At 46.8% G+C, this 22493-nt stretch overlaps 2 protein-coding genes across 3 annotated transcripts in view; one reads left to right on the forward strand and one right to left on the reverse strand.

The window, feature by feature from the left end:
- The window catches only part of BMP8A (bone morphogenetic protein 8a), a 31702-nt gene extending 23813 nt beyond the window's left edge, over positions 1-7889 (forward strand). Inside the window, exon 7 of the mRNA XM_043578678.1 lies at positions 4570-7889. Coding sequence (XP_043434613.1) covers positions 4570-4719 — 150 coding nt within the window. The 3' untranslated portion in view covers positions 4720-7889. The remainder of the gene's footprint in view (positions 1-4569) is intronic.
- LOC122482132 (peptidyl-prolyl cis-trans isomerase E-like) overlaps positions 1-22493 on the reverse strand; it is a 34616-nt gene that overhangs the window by 5379 nt on the left and 6744 nt on the right. Inside the window, exons 2-5 of one of the 2 annotated variants that reach the window (XM_043578677.1) lie at positions 19013-19136; positions 9964-10129; positions 9587-9806; positions 7427-7597 (exon numbers count right to left, since the gene is read on the reverse strand). In XM_043578677.1, coding sequence (XP_043434612.1) covers positions 9785-9806; positions 9964-10129; positions 19013-19136 — 312 coding nt within the window. In that variant the 3' untranslated portion in view covers positions 7427-7597; positions 9587-9784. Of the gene's footprint in view, positions 1-1584; positions 7598-9586; positions 9807-9963; positions 10130-19012; positions 19137-22493 lie in introns of those variants that run through there. The other variant, XM_043578676.1, reaches the window with a different exon arrangement.

Raw genomic sequence — 22493 nt, forward strand, 5'->3', positions numbered from 1 at the left:
CATTGTTTAGTAGTGTGTTATTTAACCTCCATGTATTTGTGCTCTTTCCAGATTTTTTCTTGTGGGTTTCTAGTTTCAGTGTTGTGTTGAGAAAAGGTGCATGATATGATTTTAATCTTTTTATTTGTTCAGACTTGTTTTGTGGCCTATCTGACCTATTCTGGAAAATGTTCTGTGTGTACTTCTAAAGAATGTGTATTCTGCTGCCTTAGAATGGAATGTTCTGAATACATCTGTCAAAACCATCTGGTCAAATGTGTCATTCAAAGCCAGTTTTCTTGTTGATTTTGTTAGGATGATCTATCCATTGATGTAAGTAGGGTGTTAAAGTCCCCTCTTATTATTGTATTACTATAAACTACTTCATGGTTGTTATTAACTGCTTTATGTATTTGGGTGTTCCCATGTTGGATGCATAAATATTTATAATTGTTATATCTCCTTGTTGGATGGTTCCATTTATGATTACATAGTGTCAAATTTGGCTGTTATAGTCTGTTTTTAAAGTCCATTTTGTCCCATATAAGCATCCTGACTTTATGCTCATGTTCCATTTTACTTTTAGTCTGCATGTCTTTAGATCTGAAATGATTCTCTTATGTAGGCAGATATAGGTGGTCTTTCCAACTGCTGCTTTTTTTAGTATCAGTTCCATTACCCTGGCTTTTGATTGTTTAGTCCAATTACATTCAAAGCAATTATTGACAAGTATGTATGTATTGCCATTTTGTTACTTCCCTTATGGTTGTTTTTGTAGATATTCTCTGTTCCTTTCTTCCCTTGCTCTTCTCTCATGATTAGTTGGCTTTCTTTAGTGATGTATTGGGACATCTTTAATTCTTGTATATCCATTATTGGTTTTTTAGTTATGACTGTTAGGTTTGTATATAACATTTGCTGCATCTAGCAGTCTATATGAAGTTGATGGTCACTTAAGTTTGAGCCCATTATTTATTCCTCCTCTGCCCCCACTATGATTTAGGTATATGGTATCATGCTTTAAATCCTTTTATTTTGTGACTCCCTTGACTGATTTATATAAATACTTATTTTTTACTGCTTTTGTGGTTCCTACTTTTTTTTTTTTAATAATTAAATGTTTATTTTTGAGAGAGAGAGACCGAGCATGAGCAGGGGAGGAGCAGAGAGAGAGAGGGAGACACAGAATCCAATGCAGGCTCCAGGCTCCGAGCTGTCAGCACAGAGCCTGATGCAGGGCTCGAACCCACAGACTGTAAGACCATGACCTGAGCCGAAGTCGGACACTTAACTGACTCTGCCATCCAGGCGCCCTTTAGTGTTTATTTTTGAGAGAGAGAGAGAGAGAGAGCGAGAGCAAGCGCATGAGCGGGGGAGGGGCAGAGAGAGAGGGAGACACAGAATCCAAAGCAGGCTCCAGGCTCTGAGCGGTCAGCACAGAGCCAGACGTGGGGCTCGAACCCACAACTGTGAGATCATGACCTGAGCCAAAGCTGGATGCTTAACCGACTGAGCCACCCAGGCGCCCCTGCTGCTACTTTTCTAATCTTACTTATGGTCTTTTCTTTCTACTCAGACTCCCCTTTAAACTTCTTTTAGGGCTGGTTTAGTGGTCATGAATTCCTTTAACTTTCATTTCCAGGGAAGCTTTCTCTCTATTCGGAATGATAGCCTTGCTGGATAGAGTACTGTGGCTGCAAACTTTTCCTTTCAGCACTTTGAATATATCATGCTACTCTGCAGTTTCTACTGAAAAATCAGCTGAAAGCCTTGTGGGGTTTCTCTTGTATAGAACTTTTTTTTTTTTTTTTCCTCTTGCTACTTTTGAAATTCTCTATCATTGCTTTTTGTCACTTTAATTTCTATATGTCTTAGTGTGGACCTCCTTGGGTTGATTTTGTTCGGGAACCTCTGTACCTCCTGGATCTGGATTTCTGTTTCCTTATTTCTCAAATAAATTTTCTGACCCCTTCTTTTTTCTCATTCTGGGATCCCTATAATACAAATGTTATATGTTTGATGATGTTGCTGAGTTCCCTAAGTGTATTCTCATTTTGCATAACTTTTCTCATCTGGCGAACTTATTTTCCACCACTCTGTCCTCCAGGTCACTGATTCATTTTCTGATTCCTCTGGCCTGCTGTTTATTCCATCCTAGTGTGTTCTAAATTTCACTTACTGTATTTTTTTTTTTTTTTTAAGAGAGAGAGAGTGCGAGTGGGGTAGGGGCAGAGAGAGAGGGACACAGAATCCAAAGTAGGCTCCAGGTTCTGTCAGCAGATGCCAACACAGGATTCAAACTCACAAACTGTGAGTTCAGGACCTGAGCCAAAGTCAGAAGCTTAACCGAGCCACCCAGGCACCCCTCACTTATTGTATGCTCTGTCTCTGTTTGGTTCCTTTTTATCTCTTTAAGGGTCTCACTGATGTCCTCCACTCTCTTTTTTTAAGTAGGCTCCACGCCCAATGTGGGGCTTGAACTCACAACCCTGAAATCAAGAGTCACATGCTCTACCAATTGAGCCAGGTAGGCACCCCTGATGTCATCCACTTTTCTCAAGTACAGTATCTTTATCATTCCTTCAAATTCTTTATCAGGCATATTACTTATCTCTGTCTTCCTTGGGTCTTTTGCCATGATTTTGTCCTGTTCTTTCATCTGGAATATATTTATCGGTCTCCTTATTTTGTCTCTCTGTTCCTGCTACGTCTCCAGCTCTTGAAAGTAGTGGCCTTCTGAAGGCATCCGGTAGTGCCCAGCAGCACAGTGCACCCCCCCCCGTTCGCTGGAAGCTGGTGCTTCAGGGGTGTCTTCTGTGTGTGCCACATACACCCTGCTGCTGTGACGCGTTTTCCTTCAGTCCAGTCATCTGCAATAGTTCTCTGATGTTATGGGCAGTGTTTGGTCCCTGTGGTGTTAGTGGGCTGGTCTGGGGCCACTCTGGGCTTGAGTTGAGTCATACTAGGCGTTCGCAAGATGCTGTAGCACCAAACACAGGGCTCTTTTCCTGTGTTGTCCCTTGAGAAGATTTTGTTGGTGGGCAGGGCCTGTTTATCAGACTGTCTGCCCCCAGTCCACTGCTGGGGTGCAGCCTGACTCATATGTGTAGTTGTCCTTCCCTCTCTCCGGGGAAGGAGTCTCTGAAGAGGTGCTGACCCCCGTCGGGGCTGCTCGCGCACTGCCACGTTTGTGGTCCCACATGGATGGGCTCCAGCCATGGGTGTGTTGGAGGGGGTGGATCTACGATGTGCAGTGTCTACAAGGTTTGCAGGTAGACCTCTGTGAGAGGGGACCAGCTGCCGTGGGGACCAAGGCCCAGCCTGACTGGAGGGGTGGAGCTGCCAAGGCTTGGGGTGCAGGGAGGTGGTGTCAGCAGGATTTGCACGACCGTCCTCTGCAGGAAGGGACCCAGGGTACTGGAGCTGAGAGGGGCATGGCTGGGGGAGGGCAGGGTGGCAAGTCAGGCAGGAGTGTCAGTGCTGTGCTGTTTCCCACAGGTGGCGGGTTTATGCTGGGGGACAGGAGGGAAACAGCACAGGCCTGCTCCCTTGTTCCTGGAGTCCCCCAGTGATCTCTGTCCCTGGGGCCTCTCTATGAGAGGAGTAAACAGCTTCCCCTCCCACATGCCCAGGGGGGTTTTCCAACTGCTGCTTCAGTGCTGTAGCTCTGCCTGCATCTTCTCCGGCAGGGACTCGGTTTCCTCCTGCTCTCCCAGAGCCAGACAGCTTCGTCCAGGTCCTGCTCGGCAGCGTCTGAGAGGGTGGGGGGCCCTGGGCTGCAGGACACAGGGATGGAACAGGTGTCCTCTTCTCTCCTGCCTCCCCACAGCCTTGGGCCTCCTTCGGGCCTGGAAGTGGGGGGCCCTGACCCGGAATTCTGTGTAAACTGCGGCTCGTCCTGCCAGTGCTTGGGAGAAATATTTTTAGGAAGCTGAAAATGGGCCATTCCTCAGGCAGGCTCTCTCCTGGCAGTAAGGCTGTTCAGAGGGCAGCAGGTCAGCACACCCCATCCAAGTTCTGCCACATCTGAGAGCCATGCGACTCTGGGCACCACGCGGGGCCTCCGTGCCCTCCGTCTTGGTCGGCCCAGAACAGTAGTTGCCTTAGAAGTTGTTATCAGGGGTGGCAAGTGCCTTGAGGAGTAACAGCACTGAACACGAGGATGGACCTAGGATTCTAGGTCTCTCCTGTTCTGTGATCGTTCACTGGCTCACAGCTGGGAGGGGAGACAGATGGCAAACAGCTAATGGGGACAAGATATGATCAGGGATGTTACAGGAGCACATGGGAGGAGCGGAGGGGACCCCAGAGGGGTGGTGCGGCAGAGGGACTGGGCACACCATGTGCTGGAGACCAGTGAGCGGGTCGTGGCCTCTGAGGGGAGTGAATGTGGAGGGAGGGAGCCAGCTGGTTCAGGGAAGGGGTGAAGGGGGGCAGGGTGGGGAACATCTACAGGTTAGCGCCAGCCCGGGCTGCAGAGGATGGAGCCGGGGAGGGTGAGCAGCTGGAGACTCCGGGGTCGGTGGGACCTGGGAGTCGTGGGAGAAGGCCGCGGTACTCACACCTGACTGCCGTCCCTCCCCTGGCCAGGTGCACCTGATGAAGCCGGATGCGGTCCCCAAGGCGTGCTGCGCCCCCACGAAGCTGAGCGCCACCTCCGTGCTCTACTATGACAGCAGCAACAATGTCATCCTGCGCAAGCACCGCAACATGGTGGTCAGGGCCTGTGGCTGCCACTGAGGCCCGGCCCCGCTGCTGCAGAGCCTCCCGCCTGGATCAGGCCCCTCTCCAGACGCAGGAAACCCTCAAATGCCATCACAGCTCAGGTGGGGTGGCAGAAAGGACCCCTACTTGCATCCCTGCCAGGGTCTCCCCAGGTCCCTCTGCCCCCTCCCCCCGATGTCTGTAGACTGGCTGGCCTGATGTGCGCAGCAGCCTCCAAGGCATGCTGACTGCACTGTCTTCAGCTCAGACATCCTGTCTTAGGACCTGTCCTTGGCCATCCCCAACCCAGACTGTAGCTGACCCAGGCCTGTCTGAGGAGCATCTGGAGTGTGAGCTTAGCTGGCTGGGCTTTGAGTGGGGAGAAGGGGGTCTATCCCTCTTTATAAGCACCACACTGGGAATTTCCAGGGCACAGAGATGCAGTTGTGCTCAGTAGTGCATTACTGGGCTCCTAACTTGGCCCACTGGCAGCACATTGGAAGAAGAACGAGCTGGATGAGCCTCATGCTAAGACTGAGGGTGACAGGGATGTTTTATGGCATATGTCTTCCCCTCCTTGGGAAAGTGGTATGATGCCCCCACCCCAACCCAGAAGCAAATAACCTTGGGGGCTTCCAGTTTCCTCTGCCTTTTTTCCATGTGAGGCTTAGCACTGACACAAAGTGAACTCAGTTTCCCCACACTAAGGAGCAACCCATTCTACCCACAGCATGGTGCTTGGGCCACCTCGGGCCAGGCACAGGGCAAGGAGGGAACTGTCTGTCTGCTAGAACCAAGGAGTTAAGAACAGGCTTCTCAACAGTCTATACCACATTGTGTGCCCAGAAGCACTGTGCTGTTTCTTGAGGCCTGTGAACCAAAGGTCCCTGTCCCAAGGGAATGGCAGGCAGTAATTAGGCTGACCTGGGTGAAGGTTCCCGAAAATCGTTATTCTCCTCAGAGCAGCTGCCATAGGCAGTTGGGAGTGTTTGTTTGATTTCTGACTTGCTAAGCCTGTAATTTACCTGCTGGAGCAGACAGAGTTCAGCTGCCCGAGCCCTGAAATACTGTGTCATTAAAAGCAGATCCTGGGCCCGCCCAACCCACAGGCACAGCCCAGCTGAAGCGGAACCACCCCTGTGCCCAAAGACGCGCATCTCTGCCATCACTCTGCACCCTGAGGTGGGGCCCCAGGACAGCAGGCGGGGCAGCAGTTGAGGAATCTGGGGCCCTGCTGCAGGACAGCAGCCCCTCCACAGGGACCTGGAAGGGACTGTGGAGCAAGTACAGAGGAAGAGACCCTCCCCGTGTACACAGAGGGCAGGCCCAGACTGTCTGCAAAGTGGGGAGTTCCCTATTAGCCTGGGGCTTTGAGCTCTGGCTGGCAAGGGACTGAATCACAAAGTGGCTGGAATGTCGGGAGACCTGTACTTTGGTTCCAACTCAGCCACTGATGGGTTTGGTGTCAGGATAAGTTCCCTTCCTGATTCAAGCTTCAGTTCCTCATCTGTGACACAAGGATATAAGCCTACTTCCTGCCTGAAACGCTGGCTGTCTCCTCTGTCACAGAGCAAAGACAGCCTGAGTGCCCAGCTGCTGTGTACAAAGGACATGAAACCCGCTACTTTGGGTCCTTAGCAGCTCTCTCCTCCCAGTATCAATGGCAGTGGAGGTTTGAAAACTTTTAACAAATGTCAGTATTTGGTCTCCTCAACACCTAGCACATAACGTGACATGTTTTGGGGATACCAAGAAAGCTTGTAGAATGAATGTTTTAAAGATGCAGACTGCCTTGTCCACTGGGTGTGCCGAAGAGGAATGTAAGTATCATGATCTGAATCCCTTTCTGTGCAATAAAGCTGAAAGTACATGGTCATGGACTTCCTGACAGACTTCTAGAACCTCCAGCCAGCCAACAAATTGAAACCAACCAGAAAAGGCCTTGGAGAAGGGGGAGAATTATGGATGCAAAGTCAATAAAGGGGCAGCCATCTTATTTATATGGTTGCCTGATACCCCAAGTTACGTTCAAGGCTGCACGTTAGAATACATAAGGGTGGTTAGCTCAGGCCCACTGACAGCAAAGTAAGTGCTGCCAGGAAGGGAGGCTGCAGAGGAACAGCCAAGTCTGGGGGCAGGGGTGCAGGGGGAACTGCTCTGTGCGCCTCACACCCAGCGCACCTCCACAATCAGAGCATGGTGCTGGCCCGGACGACAGCTCACCAGGCAAAGCCCTGTTCTTTTGTGTCTCTATGTAAAGAAATGGGTAACATGCTTCAAGAAATGCCCTGCAATTTCACAGGAAAGGAGGCTGTGAATAGGATATGGTGGGTTTTAGAGCCAGTAGACCTGGCATAGAATCCTGGCTCTGCCTCTTGTTAATTTGACCAAATTATGTCACCTCTAAGTTAGAAGTTTTTCCTCTGGAGTATTAGTACTGCCCTTGCAAGGCCATCGTGAGGATTTGGTGTGTCCACAAAGCACTCAGCACCGTGCGTGCATGGGTACTGAATGAATAGCATTTACTAGTGGTCTTACTTTAAATGAATTTATGTATCTGGGCCTCCCCTGTTAAAACCTTCCTGTTAAAACCCCCTCCTTCCAGAACATGTCCAGGAGGTGCTGCTGTGTCTACTTTAAAGCTGAGCTTTTCCTAAAAAATCTAACTTTGGTCATCTCTAGGGATGAGGTAGGGACTTACAAAATCCCCTGCCGGTGGGAGTCCTGGCGTGCAGGGACCTACCGTGACTTGGTGACCTGTGGAGCCGGGGCCTCTGCTGGGGACTGAGGACGGGGCTGTGTTTTGTCCCCATTTCCTCCCAAAGTCCAGAGTCCTACAGCTTCTGGGAAGCTGAAAGGGGAGCTTTCCTGGGGTTTCTCTTCTTACCATGAAGCCTTGAGCAAGCATTTGGACCTTTAAAAAGAAAAAAAAAAAGTTTTTCCTCACTTGTGTGCTAGGGAAATTTTTGAAAATAAAAAACATAATCCCAGCATAATCCCCAAAATGCATAATCCCAGTACACAGAGATAAGCATTGTTAATAATTCCTTCCAGTCTTTTTCTTTGACACATACATGTTTGTCTTTATATAGAACATCTGGGTATTTCATGAAGTCAGGATCATACTCTATGTACTGCTTGGTGATCTGATTTACTCGATCTATGATATATTGAAAATTTGTTATTAAATCTTCTTTGAAAACAGATCTTGCTGTAGCACTCCCTCTGCCCCAGTTCTGCCACAATTCCCTCCCTGGAGGCAGGTCTGGGGCCCCCATGACCCTACCATCGGGAGCACTGGCCCCGCATCAGGAAGGCAGGTGCTCTGGTCAGACAATACCTACGCGATCAGTAGGCTGATGGCATTGGGACCTGGCATCTCACCATTGAGGCTCAGGTCACCACCTACACAAGGGTTACGGGTGGACCCACATGATAAATTTTGGGGAAGCCCCTTACAGAGCACAGAGGGAGCAACTGCCACCTGTCAGGTCCCCATCCACTGGATTCCTGGCCAGTGTGCTAGTCCCACTTTCCTAGGGCAATCAGGGAAGCACAGTGAGGGACAGAACTCCCTCCCCCCAACAACCTCTCCCCTGGTTTCACAGAGTTGTGACCGGTCCTCCCTCCTGGGGCTTCAGGCCAGTCGGTTCCCCCTCCCCACATGTAATCCCTAGAGCCAGCCTTGTTGAGTATTTCAAGTACATCTCTTCTCTCCCAGACATCACACCAGCCCTGAGTGGCTGGCATTTTCCTGGCCTCACTGCTGCCTGTCCTGATAGCCATGACTGATACCAGTTAGAGGGATGCCTAGGTTAGGGAGCGAGGGTCCCTGCTGGGAATACTGCAGGCCATGATTTCAGTGACAGGAGCGGGCGCCAGCCAACCAAAGGGGTACAAGCCAAACCCCACCTGAAGGCAGAAACCAAGGTTGGCCCAGGATGCTAGCTAGCTAGAGAGGGCTAGCCTCCAACCTTCTGCAGAAGCTGTCCTGGGGTCACAGGCCAGCAGGCTTCTCTCCTCCCCTCCAGGCTCAGCCTGACTTCAACCCAAAATGAGAACCAGCCCTGCCCAATGGTTTCTGAGTGTCGAACCTTGATCTAGAGCCACTGGCAGGCGGTAGAGGAGCAGGTGGCAGCCTTGGACATTGTTTCTGATGGCTGATAGTTTCTGGTGACCAGCCTCAGCACATGGGACATGCTGGGAGGTGGCCCGGCTGGCCAAACACTGGTATAGGGTGAGAGGCCACACATGCTACAGACTGTGGCACCAGACTTTGATTTCCACTGGGGCTGGGGTATGGGGAGGATGCAAGTACCATTTTGGCTGATTTCTCGTGTTTCCCCAGCACCACGCACAGCGCCTGGTAAAAGGACTCTGGGCATTCTGCAGTACTACAATTCGGACTATTGGTTCAATGACTGAATAATAAGTGAATGGGTCACCAAGACTGATTTCAGGTGCCCCTTAGACTCACGACTAGGTATGAGGGCAGGAATAGAGCATGGCTTACCTAACTCACTGGCCTCATAGCAGAGGAGAGGACAGAGGCACTTTGGCACCAGCTCTGACCTCTGCTGCCCTACAGTAGTCTGCAAAGGGTATAGTCTTAGGGACCCAGCCCAGGTGGGAGGGAAACAGCAGGGGAGGTGCTCTGCTTTGTCACAGGAAGATGGGCCAGTCACAGCTCTCTGAAAATACCTGGGACCTGGCTGGCAGGCGGCCATACAAGAACTAGGATTTATTTTCCTAGAAGAAATGTCCAGGAGCCACATTGGCAGGACGAGGAGAAGCTGTGGCAGTAAAGGCCCAGAAAAGGCCACATACAGCCTGTCCACAATGAGGAAGGTGACCCCTGTGCTGGCCATGCCTGGGAAAGAGCCAGAGGGAGTCCAGGCCACACCTGCAGAAGAGTCGCTGTGAGCTGAGTCCAAGAAGGGCCACGACACAAACCCCTGCTTGCCGCAAAGGGGACAGACACCCTCAGGTGCTGGTTCCCAGGCTGACAGCTCCCTCCTGGATATGCAGGGGCAGTGCTGAGACTTTGCGGACTCACACGTACTCCCCACAGTTGGCAGTGATCACCTTCTGCTTTGGCTTCCTATCCTTGCTGCCCTGGGTCTTTGTGGGGACAGAAGAGGGGGAGAACCAAGGGAAGGTGAAGAGTAAGGACTGGCTTAGGGATACCTTCCCCATCTACCCACCCCTGCCCGAGCAGAAGCAGCCCTCCCTGGGATCTGCCACAGCCCCTCTCTCCAGCTCTCCCACAGGGCTACGCACCCAGGGCCCAAGTGGGCACCCATCTCAATCTGCTGCAAGACATCCAGGCCTTCTGTGACCTCCCCAAACACTATGTGCTTGCCATCTACCCAATCAGTCTTGTCACATGTCAGGACGAATCGGGAGCTGTTGGTATTTGGGCCAGAGCTGACCATGGAGAGCAGGCCTGGGGGAGAGAAGGAGCACGTCAGGCCCTACCCTTGGCTCGCTGCTGTCAGACGTACATCTGTGCAGACTGTTGACAGCCCTTCAACCAGGCAGGCTCAGACTCTAGGATAATACCATGTGGATGCCTTGTTTGCCACTCAGTTGATAGTGAAATGGTGAGCAAAGTTGCTTAAATCATTTTATACTGGTTTATCCTTTCTTTCACTCATTCAATAAATACTTGTATTGTCTACTTTGTAACTTAGCTCCTGTTGAGCCCTGGGGACATTGGTCCCAGCCCTGGTGCAGCTCATAGTCTAGTGGAAAAGAGTCACTCAAAAGATAACTGTGGATGTATCTCAGGAATGCAAGGCTGGTTTAATATCCAAAAAGCAATATAACACATTAACAGAATAACGCATAAAACCCACACTATTATCGCAATAGACACAGAAAAGGCATCTTACAAAACCCACAACTTCTCATGATAAAAACACTCAACAAACCAGGAATAGAAGGGAACTTCCTCAGTCTGATAAAGAGCACCTACAAAAAAACCACACAGTGAAAGACTAGATGTTTTCCCCCTAACATCAGGAATAAGACCAAAACATCTGCCCTTACCACTTCTATTCAATATCGTACTAGATGTTCCAGCAACTGCAATCTACAAAACAACAAAATGAAATATGCAGATGACATGATCTTGTATAAAGAAAATCCTACAGAATCCACTAAAAAACTATTAGGACTAGTTCAGCAAAGTTGCAGAATACAAGATCAACATACAAAAATCAAATTATTTTATACTCTAGCAATGAACAATCTGAAAATGAAATTAAAATAATTCCATTTATAATAACATCAAAAAGAATAAACCAGAATAAATTCAAAAGAAATATAAACTTATACCCTGATAACTATAAAATGTTACAGAAAGAAATTAAAGAAGATTTAAACAAATGGAAATATATCCCATGTTCATGGACTGGAAAACTTAATACTGCTAAGATGGCAATACACAAATTGTTCTACAGATTCAGTGCAATCTCTGTCAAAATCCAACTGGCTTTTTTGCAAAAATTGAGAACTATTCCCCAAATTCATACAGAAATGTTAGAGACCCAGAATAGCCAAAACAATCTGGAAAAAGAAGAGCAAAGTTGGAGGACTCACACTTGTCAAATTTGAAATGTACTATGGAGCTACAGAATACATGACAATGTAGAACGGGCATAGGACACATATATAGATCAATGAAACAGAACAGAAAGTCCAGAAACAAAATCCTTACATTTATGGTCAATTGATTTTCAAGAGGGATGCCAAGACAATTAAAAGAACAGCCTTTTTTTTTTTCTTTTATTGAGAGAGGACACAAGTGAGCGAGGGCAGGGAGAGAGAGAGAATCCCACAAGAGCAGAGACGGGGGGCGGGGGGGAGAGGGAGAGACAGAGAGAGAGAGAGAGAGAGAGCGAGAGCACGGCTCACCCAAAGCGGAGCTCATGCTCACCTGAAGCAGAACTCAAACTCACAAACCATGAGATCATGACCTGAGCCAAAGTAAGATGCTTAACCAACTGACCCACCCAGGCACCCAAGAACAGCTTTTTCAACAAATGAGGCTAGGACAACTGGACATCCACAGGCGAAAGAATGAAATTAGATCCTTTTTCTCACACTATACACAAAAATGAACTAAAAATGGATCAAACACCCAAATGTAAGAGCTAATCTTTAACACTCTTACAAGAAAATATGGGAGTAAATCTTCACAACCTTAGTTTAGGCAAAACCTTCTGAGTTATGATGCAAAAAATATACTGATGGAAGAGAAGAGAGATAAATTGAACTTCAACAGAATTAAAACTTTTTGTCCTTCGAAGCAAAACAAAGAAAAGTGAAAAGACAACCCACAGAATGACAAAAAATACTTGCAAACCATGTATCTGATAAGAGAACTACAGCTAGAATATTTAAAGAACTCTTGTATTTCAATAAAAAAGAGATAAATAACCCAATTTAACAATGGGTAATGGATCTGAATGGACATTTTCCCATGAAGATTAAAATATGGACAACAGACACATGAAAAGATGCTCAACATCTTGCTTCCATCAGTCAGAAGGCAAATCAAAACCACAATGAGACAGCATTTCACATCACTAGGATAACATAAAGAGAACATAAAAGAAATAATAACCAGTGATTGTGAGGATACAGAGAAACTGGAACCCTCATAGGCTGCTGATGGGAATGTAAAATGGTGCAGCCACTTTAGAAAACAGTCTGACAGTTCCTCAAAATATGAAAAAATAGTTATCCTATGCCCCAGCAATTCCAATTGTAGGTACCTACCCAAGGGAAACGAAAACATAGGTCCACACAAAAACTTATACATGAATGTTCACAACAGCATTATTCATAATAACCAAAATGTATAAACACAAATGTTCATCAACTTATGAATGGATAAACAAATTGTGGTATATGCACACACTGAATATTAATTGACAATAAAAAAAATTAAGTACAGATACATGTTATATCGTAGATGAACTTTTTCGAAAACATGCTAAGTGGAAGCCAGTCACAAAAGGCCACATACTGTGGAATTCTATTTATATGATAGTCCAAAATAATCGAAAGTCGATTAGTGTTTGCCTAGGCCTGGGGGACAAGGAGAAGGAGAATGCTAAAGGGTGTGGGGTTTCCTTTGGGAGGAAAATGTTCTAAAATTATTTGTGGTAATAGCTGCATAACTGAGTACAGTAAAAACCACTGAAATGTATACTTTAAATGGGTGAACTGAATGTATGTGAATTGCATCCCAATAAAACTGTTTGTTTGTTTGTTTGTTTTTTAAAGAAAATCATGCTATGGAACAGCAAAGCCTTGTGGCACGGACATCTGTTCAGCGAATGGAAGCACAAGACGCAATCACCTAAAAGTATATGTGTCTGTGTGTGTGTCTCTCTCTCACATGCACACGCACACACACATGTAACAGTACCATGGAAGGCTTTCTGAAGGAGGTGACATCTGAGTTTAAAAGAGCCAGGTTCGGCAGAGGCTGAGGGAGGGTACCTATAAGCTCATCTGTCTCAGTGAGAAAGCCTCCTTTTCATGGCTAGGGCTCTAGACTGCATGCTCCCTTTGGATGGGGACCATGTCCCACTCCACTCTCAATGATGGAGTTGATCAAGGTGCCTGACACATAACAAAACTGCCCTGTGAACATCAGTTTTAAATATTCAAATATTTACACAATTCTAGAATACAGTGGTGACCAATAAAGACTGGGTCCTGCCCTCATGAGGCTAATATTCTAGAAAGGGAGACAGAAAATAAGTGAAAGAATAAGTAACTTCATAATATAATCTCAGGTATTAAATATATGAAGAAAAATGAAGCTGACTAAAAAGAAGAGATGGCAGGAATGCCCATTCTAGACAGAGAGCAAGGGAGGTCTCTAAGACAAGGTACATGGCACCTGAAGGAAGTGAGGGGTGAACGCTGTAGATGCTAGAAAAGAACATTCTAGGACAGGAAGTAGAATGACCAAGACCCTGAGGGGGAGTAAGCTGTGACTGAGGAACAGCAAGACTGCCTTGAGGACAGAGGGAGGAGCAGCACATTCTGGGAGCTTGGGAAGGTTCCAGGCCTCATGCCAGTGGGTCCTAAGTGATGGGGCCCCATGGGAGGACTCTCAGCCAGACAGTAACAGGACTGGGTTTATGTTTGAAAAGGATGGCTCTGACTACCTTACATATTGGACCAGGAGGGGAAGATGCAGGAGTGGAAACAGGGAGACAAGTGTGAGGACTTGGTGCTGGTGAAGGAAGGGTGAAGCAAGGGCAGACGAGAAAGTGACTTGAAACACGTGGATCTGACCTATGTCAGATGGAGGAGAAGGGTCGAGGAGGGGTCCTAAGCTGAGCAAGCAGTTAGGGAGACGGTGGTGGCATTGCTGGAGACAGGGATGAGGAGAGGAAGGGTCTGGGAGAAAAGAACATGAGAGTCTGTGAGGTCTGAGACATCCAGGGGACGTCCAGGGGAAGGCGACAGGGAGAGAACAGCATGGAGGCTGACATGTGGACAGGATTCATTTACAGATATGACTGGAAACCCTGGAAAACCTGGGACAGGAAGGGATTGGCCAGAGCACTGGTTATAAATAGGGTAAGACTGCCCCCTCGAGGCTACTTGGAAACTCCAAGCTATGTTGCTCGTTGTCAGGAATAATGGGGGTGCTACTGGCATTAGTGGGAAGGGAACAGGGAATCCAGATGTCCTGCCATGTCCCATGTCAGGAAGAATTATTCTTAATCCTTTCAGACTTTCAAATGCCCTGAGAAACATTCATGTATTGGATAAAAATCTGTTTATAATGATTTGAGCTGAGAACCTAACTCCATTTTACATATAAATCCAAAGACTTATCTTTTGCACTGAATTTTTCCAGAAATAGACCTACTACATAAACCAAGGGAACATAATTTTTGGTTTCATTCAGAATTTTACCAGGGGATTTTCACCATGTCAGGAAATCATGTTACTGTGACCCTGCTAACAAAATACACCTATATCAGTCCACACTAACTATTGCTCTAGGCAGAAGTGTATGTTTAAATATTTCACATATTTAGTTGTGTCCAAGCATTTAAATACTGAAATACATACTATTTTATTGTAAATTACTTTCATTTTCTTTCATATTATAATTATTACATAACACTATTTAAAAAAATTTTTTTTAATGTTTATTTTTAGGGGCATCTGGGTGGCTCAGTCAGTTGAATGTCCAACTTTGGCTCAGGTCATGATCTGGCAGTTCATGAGTTTGAGCCCTACATGAGGCTCGCCGCTATCAGCGCAGAGCCCGCTTTGGATCCTCTGCCCACCTCTCTGCCCCTCCCCTGCTTGCACTCTCCCAAAAATAAATATTAAAAAAATATATATATTTATTTTTACTTAAGAGAGAAAGTGAGAACCAGCAGGGGAGGGGCAAAGAGAGATAGAGAAAATCCCAAGCAGGCTCCATCCTGCCAGTGCAGAACCCAACTTGGGGCTCGATCTCATGAACTTCGAGATCATGACCTGAGCCAAATTCAAGAGTCAGACACTCAAACGATGGAGCCACCCAGGAGCCCCACATAACACTTTTTTTTTTTTTCTTTTTACAAACTATGTGTTGGAAGAATATATTAGCTGTGACTTTCATTCCCACCCAGTAAAGAATCAGTTCTAAGAGGTGGGCACGAGGCTAATATGTTAAGAATCATTTAGTGAAGAGTGAGGGTAGAGAAGACAAAAAAGTGTTGAGCTCTGGGTCCCTGCAACCGTTCGGAGGTCAGGAGGGAGGAGACAGGAGAGACTTGAGACGCAGCAGCCAATAAGGATCTGAGTGGTGTGAGAGGTGGACTGCGGTGGAGGCTTTGGGAAGCCACTTGGATCCCCTTCAAGACCAAGACTCTCACTTTCTCACCTCCCAGGAGTGTGAGATGCTAGCAGCCCCAGGAGAAGTTCCACCCCAGTAAATGCCTTTGGTTGAAGAGAGCTGCTCACCCCTTCTGGGAATCAGCCAGAATTCATGACTGTCCATGTGAGGGTTCAGAGGCCTGGTTCCCAGGCCTCAATTCAGGACAACTCAGAAGGGCTATCCAAGCTCCAATGCACCCCCGGGACCAGCTGAGGCCTCTATGTGACTGATGGCATCTCAGTTACACTCTGCCTACTCTGCTCCCCTCATTCCCTTGCAAGAGTTGTCCCTGAGATGACTCTCTGCCTCCTGCATGCAATTCTCCATGAGTCTGTTTCCTAAAAATTCTGACCCAAAACAGCCAAAAACTGAAAAAAAAAAAAAATCAAGTAGTGATAATGTGAATATGTTTTTCAGAGCTGTAGCAATAAAAGCCAAAATAATCACCTGAAAAAAATGAATGTTACCTTTGGCAGGGTAGGAAAATTATGGTGAGGGGGAACAGAAGAACATCACGTTATAACAAACTTCAATGATTTTCTTTAAACTATGTGCAAATTATGACTTTGATAAACATTTTTTGAAAACACTTTTGAGGGGCGCCTGGGTGGCTCAGTCGGTTGAGCGTCCGACTTCGGCTCAGGTCATGATCTCACGGTCTGTGAGTTCGAGCCCCACATCGGGCTCTGTGCTGACAGCTCAGGGCCTGGAGCCTGCTTCAGATTCTGTGTCTCCCTCTCTCTCTGACCGCCCCCCATTCATGCTCTGTCTCTCTCTGTCTCAAAAATAAATAAACATTAAAAAAAATAATAAAAAAAAAGAAATACTGTTTTGTTTTTTGTTTTTTTTAAAAAATTTTTTTTTTCAACGTTTATTTATTTTTGGGACAGAGAGAGACAGAGCATGAACGGGGGAGGGGCAGAGAGAGAGGGAGACACAGAATCGGAAACAGGCTCCAGGCTCTGAGCCATCAGCCCAGAGCCCGATGCGGGGCTCGAACTCACGGACCGCGAGATCGTGACCTGGCTGAAGTCGGACGCTTAACCGACTGCGCCACCCAGGCGCCCCAGAAATACTGTTTTTTAAAAAAAACTTTTGATAAACATATTTAAAATATATGAATATTTAAGAAAATAGGAAGAGGTGCTTGTGGGGGGGGGGGGTGGGGCGCTCAGTCAGTTAAGTGTCTGACTTCGGCCTAGGTCACAATCTCGATGTTCCCGGGTTCCAGCCCTATGTCGTACTCTGTGCTGACAGCTCAGCCTGAAGCCTGTTTCAGATTCTGTGTGTGTGTGTCTCTCTCTCTCTCTGCCTTTCTCCAACTCGCACTCTCCCTCTCTCAAAAATAAACATTAAAAAAAAAAAAGAAAGAAAATAAGAAGCACACAACTGTGAATGTGAATAGTAGTTACCTCAAAGAGATGGGCTGGAGGTAGTGAGGAGAAAAAACTTTAGCTTTTAATTTATAACCCTAAAAATAGTTGTAACTTCCAGGAGAGAAAGCTGGCAGCCATCTCTTTAAGCAAGCAACCAAAGTTGACATCACAAATATTGGAACTGACATCATGCACTTCCTTACACTATACACTGGTAAGGAAACAGCATTCTTCTGCGGTGTTCCTGCCAAAACACATCACACCTACACCTAATCATGAGGAAGTACTAGGCAAAGATTGAGAAATAATCTTAAAAACGGGCCTGTCCTCTTCAAAGTCATCAAGATCAAGAAAGACAATGAAAGGGGCACCTGGGTGGCTCAGTTAAGCACCCAACCCTTGGTTTTGGCTCAGGTCATAATTTCACAGTTTTAGAGTTCAAGCCCCTTATCGGGCTCTGCACTCGTAGTGTGGATTCTGCTTGGGATTCTATCTCCGTCTCTCTCTGCCCCTCCCCTGCTCACACTCACGCTCTCTTTCTCAAAATAAATAAAACTTAAAAAAAAAAAAAAAAGACAAAAAACTGAAACACTGTTCCAAATAGAAGGAAACTAAAGAGACTTCTTTAGTGTGGTGTGTGAATCCTTGCCAGGGAAGAACAATTGCTAAAACTACTATAAAGGACAATACCGGGGTAACTGATGAAATCTGAATATGGGTTGAAAATTAGTAAACAGTGTTGTACTGATGTTAAACTTCCTGATTTTGATGGTCATACTGTGATCATGTAAGGGAACATTTTTTTTTAATTTAATTTAATTTAATTTATTTTAAATATGAAATTTATTGTCAAATTGGTTTCCATACAATACCCAGTGCTCCTCCCAAGAGGTGCCCTCCTCAATGCCCACCACCCACCTTCCTCTCCCTCCAATTCCCCATCAACCCTCAGTTTATTCTCAGTTTTTTGTTTTTTTTTTAATTTTTTTTTTCAACGTTTATTTATTTTTTTTGGGACAGAGAGAGACAGAGCATGAACGGGGGAGGGGCAGAGAGAGAGGGAGACACAGAATCGGAAACAGGCTCCAGGCTCTGAGCCATCAGCCCAGAGCCTGACGCGGGGCTCGAACTCACGGACCGCGAGATCGTGACCTGGCTGAAGTCGGACGCTTAACCGACTGCGCCACCCAGGCGCCCCTATTCTCAGTTTTTAAGAGTCTCCTATGGTTTGGCTCTCTCCCTCTCTAACTTTTTTTTTTCCTTCCCCTCCCCCATAGTCTTCTGTTAAGTTTCTCAGGATCCACATAAGAGTGAAAGGGAACATTCTTATTCTTATATATATATATATATATATATATATATATATATATATATAAGAACATATATATTCTTATATATATATATATTTGGGGCACCTGGGCGGCTCAAGTTGGTTGGGCACTGACTTTGGTTCAGGTTCAAGCCCCATGTTGGGCTCTGTGCTGACAGCTCGGAGCCTGGAGCCTGCTTTGTATTCTGTCTCTTCCTCTCTCTCTGCCCCTCCCCCACTTGTGCTTTGTGTCTCCCTCTCTCAAAAATAAACACAAAAAAATTTTTTTAAGAAAATATATACTCAACTATTTAGGAGTCAAGAGGTATGATGTCTTCAACTTCCTCTCAACTGGGACAGTAGGGGGAAGATACATCTATGTATATCAATTCAATGTAAAGTGTAGAGGGCAAAAAGTAAATTAATGAGTGGACAAAGGATATATGCATTCCTTGTACTATTCTTACAGAACTCTTATTCCATATACCCATAAGTCTACCAATACATTAAAACTACAAAAAAAAAAAATACAATTTATAACTTTCAACTGCCTACTCTTTCTAATAGTCCTAAGCCTTTACAGAACTTCGAAAATGTCTGCTCAGTCTCGTTAGTTACTAAATGTTGGGATCCCAACAGAAGGACTCAGATTAAAAGTGTTAAAGGCTCAGGATTCCAGGAAGCCCCCTCTCCGGCCTGCTCAGCCACCGGCATCCTGCCCAGAGTCCCGCTCACCTGCTGTTATGGGGACAATGTCTGAACGCAGAAGCATCTGGATGCAGCCAGCTGGCTTGTTCCCAATCTTGATGTCCATGTACACCTGAGGATTTGATGAGGCCTTTTTCGCAGCGGGATCCCCCTGGGTGCAGGATAAATCATTAGGCTGGACAGAACTCGACCCCCCAAGTAGGAGAGCAAGTATTCTGAATACACACCAAGAACCCAACAGCCGCAAGCAGGCTACAGCAAGATGCTGGCAGGGAAGGCCCTGGGCCGTGAAAGGGAAGGCCATGGCCGCAGCCCCCGGCCGGACACCCAGTGACAGGACACTTCAGCACCAGCTAACCTGAGCCCCACCTCGCAAGCTCATTCCCTCATCACACTTACCCTCAGACATGCCAGCTCGCTTCACCCTGCCCTGCGGTCACGGAACTTTCCTGGCCCATAGCACATAGCTCTTGGCACATTCAAACACCAGTTCAAGCCCACCCACCACACTCCTGTTACAGCGACCCACACCCTTCTCCTCCATGCCTACCCCTACAGATTCACAGTCTGGCTTCAATGGAAGCAGAAAGGGCTGCTCTCTGGCTTGGGCCTGACTGCTCAGAAGACTGAGGTTAATAAAAGACCTTCCATTTTACTTCTAAGAAGTCTGTGATTTGCTCATGATTAATGAGGAGGTTGGGCCTTGCTTTGTGCTCCAGGTGGACCAGGATGACTAGCTGATAAACACAACATTCAGTACAAACCCTACCATTTGTTTCATAGAGAAAGCTCTTTGTCTCTGACCTATTTGTGGTGTGAACTAATAGGTCAAGATATAGGTATTGAGCTATGAGGCCCAGTACTGGAGTTGTTAAATAACTGTCTATCCAGTGGGGGAGGGCTGGCCACAAACACGAGACACACACAGATCCCAGAGCTACACAGCCTCGGTTCAAATCTAGGCTCCGTCACTTATGAGCTATGTAATGTTGGATAAGTTATTTGATCTCCTTGTGCCTAGTTTTGTCACCAAGAGTTGGAGATAATATTAGCACTTACCTCAAAGGATTATCATTAGTATTAAATATTTGTAAAACAGAACAGTTGCTGGTATAGAGGAAGCAACATTTGAACATTTGTTAAGTAAATAATGTCAAAATAACGCTGTAAATGCAGGATAGAGGGTGCTACAGAATCCCAGAGGCAACAAAAGCCCGGAAGGGACACTGATCTCACTCAACTAGAGGATTCAAAAAAGGTTCCTAGAGAAGGCAGCAACCGAATTCAGCCATGAAAGATGAATGGGGGATGGCGAGACAAAGTAAGTTGGAAAGGGAATTTAGGCAAAGGAACTGCTTAGGTAAAAACACAGACACTTATAGGTACCTACAAATTCTGTCCTAGAATGTAAAATGTACATACAATGTGGAGAGGTGAGCAGGGTCTGAACACGGAGAGCCCTTCTATCCCCCTAAAGGAGCCCAGACTACTCCTCCTATAGATGAGGAGTCCCTAGACTGCTTGAGAGGAGCCACATGGTCAGCTCTATGCCTTAGAAAGCTCCCTCTGGCTGCTCAGGACAGGAGGAATCGGACCCAGGGTGGGAGACCAGCTAGGAAGCTACCATCATTATTCGTAGCAGAGATGACAGAGGCTACAGCAAGCCAATGCAGCAGAAGCAAACAGGAGAGAAGAGATTCAGGCAGGTGTAAAAGAGAATGATAGCAGGATATGGCAGTGCATCAGGTGTGGATTGTGACGAGGAGTCAGAGATGACAGCGAGGTCCCTGGTTTGGGTGACTGTGGAAGATGGCAAAATTTGCTAAGATTGGGTACTTGGGACAACCAGAGAGGAAGGAAAGAGGAAATCCACTTGGGACATGCTTTGTTGATTTATGGTAACTGGGAGACATGCAGGCAGAAACCCGTGAAAGTCAGGAGCAAGGTCAAGGTGAGGACTAGAGACCAGGAAATGAGCAGAACACTGAGTGCTGCAATAAGCTCAGACATGGGACACAGTGGCTGAAACTACAAGGACAACGGGCAGAGAGGAGTGGGGGGCTAAGGGAGGAACTTGGAGAAACACCGCTGCTCAGAGGGTGGACAGAGGAGAGGGAGCCTCCAAGTTATCCCCAGAAATGACGGTCAGGATGGTGTATCGAGAAGCAGGAGAAAGTGCCGAGGCAGGCAGCAACTGGCTAAGGACGGAGGGATTGAGGTCTCTCTGGAATCAGGCCAGGAATAGGAAGAAAGCAAGCCTGGGGCCAAAGTCTCAGCAAGGGAGCAGGAAAGGTCAGGAGGATGGCGGACACTGGTGAGGGGGAGTCCTCACTGTCCTTTCTCATCTCAGACCCCCACCTAGTTCAAGCAATCAAAAATCGGTATCCAAGCATGCATACCATACTTCTCACCTAGAACCCCTCACAGACAAGAAAGCCACGCTTCTCCATTCCATTCACCTGCCGCCACCTACATCAGGAGCGCCCTGGGTGGAAAGCACCAGCCCCTCCTGTGGAAGCACACACCTTCAAACCTCACCTCCTGGGTTTCCACTTTGGAAGGCTCCGTCCGACCCTCCTTCCTCTTTATTCTCTTCAAGAGTCTGCCCAGAAAACTTCTTCAACCAGTCATCACCTGACCACACTGAAAGGAAAAGAACTGAACAGATGTTAAGAAATTCAGGCTATTGGCCAGCTGTTCACTAGCTGTGCCCAGTTCTTCACTTTGTCAGCAGAATGGACACACCATGTGGCTCTCACAGGCAGAAGTTACCTCTCGGACAAGGGAAGCTGTCACTGGGAAACGTCAGGCCTTCAAGTCCAGCTCTCAGCAGAGGCAGATAAGAGTAACAAGGGAGGACTAAGCCGAGCCAAAAGGGAAGTTCCAACCACTGTCAAGGCCGAAAGGGCACAGTGTATGTCTACATCCCGGAGCAAGACTTTCACAGAGACCATGCCTCTAGCTTTGCAGAGAATCTCAAAGTCTATTTCCATGGAGGAGTTGCATTCTCCCCTCCCCTGTACACCACTCTACCCATGTATATACTCCCACCACAGCAGGAAGTAAAACAGGGATAAAAAGGCAACAGAGGCCAAAGTTGAGGATGTGATTGGGAATCTGTGATTGCCCCGCTTGCCTGGTCTGAATGAGCCTTCCTTAACACTCACTAGTTTGGCTAAACGGACACAAATTGTCCACCCAAAGAGTTCAGGTTCATTCTAAAATGACTGCAATACAACTCAGCTGCTTAAACCTTGTAAGGTTAATAAATGACCTTCCATTTTACTTCTAAGAAGTCTGAGATTTGCTCATGATTAATTCTATGCTGGGAGCCCACACCCAGCAATGGCAAGCTAAACACAAAACCAACCATAAAGTGTCCCTGAGCCACTACACATTTCTTTTCTTTCAACACCAACAGGAAGATCTGTGCTGGCATGATCTTTGAATCTGAGCTCAGAACTCTGAAATTATAAGGGTAAATGCAGTTACCATGTATTGAGTCCAT

The sequence above is a fragment of the Prionailurus bengalensis genome, chromosome C1 (assembly GCF_016509475.1).
Source record: "Prionailurus bengalensis isolate Pbe53 chromosome C1, Fcat_Pben_1.1_paternal_pri, whole genome shotgun sequence".
Lineage (NCBI taxonomy): Eukaryota > Metazoa > Chordata > Mammalia > Carnivora > Felidae > Prionailurus > Prionailurus bengalensis.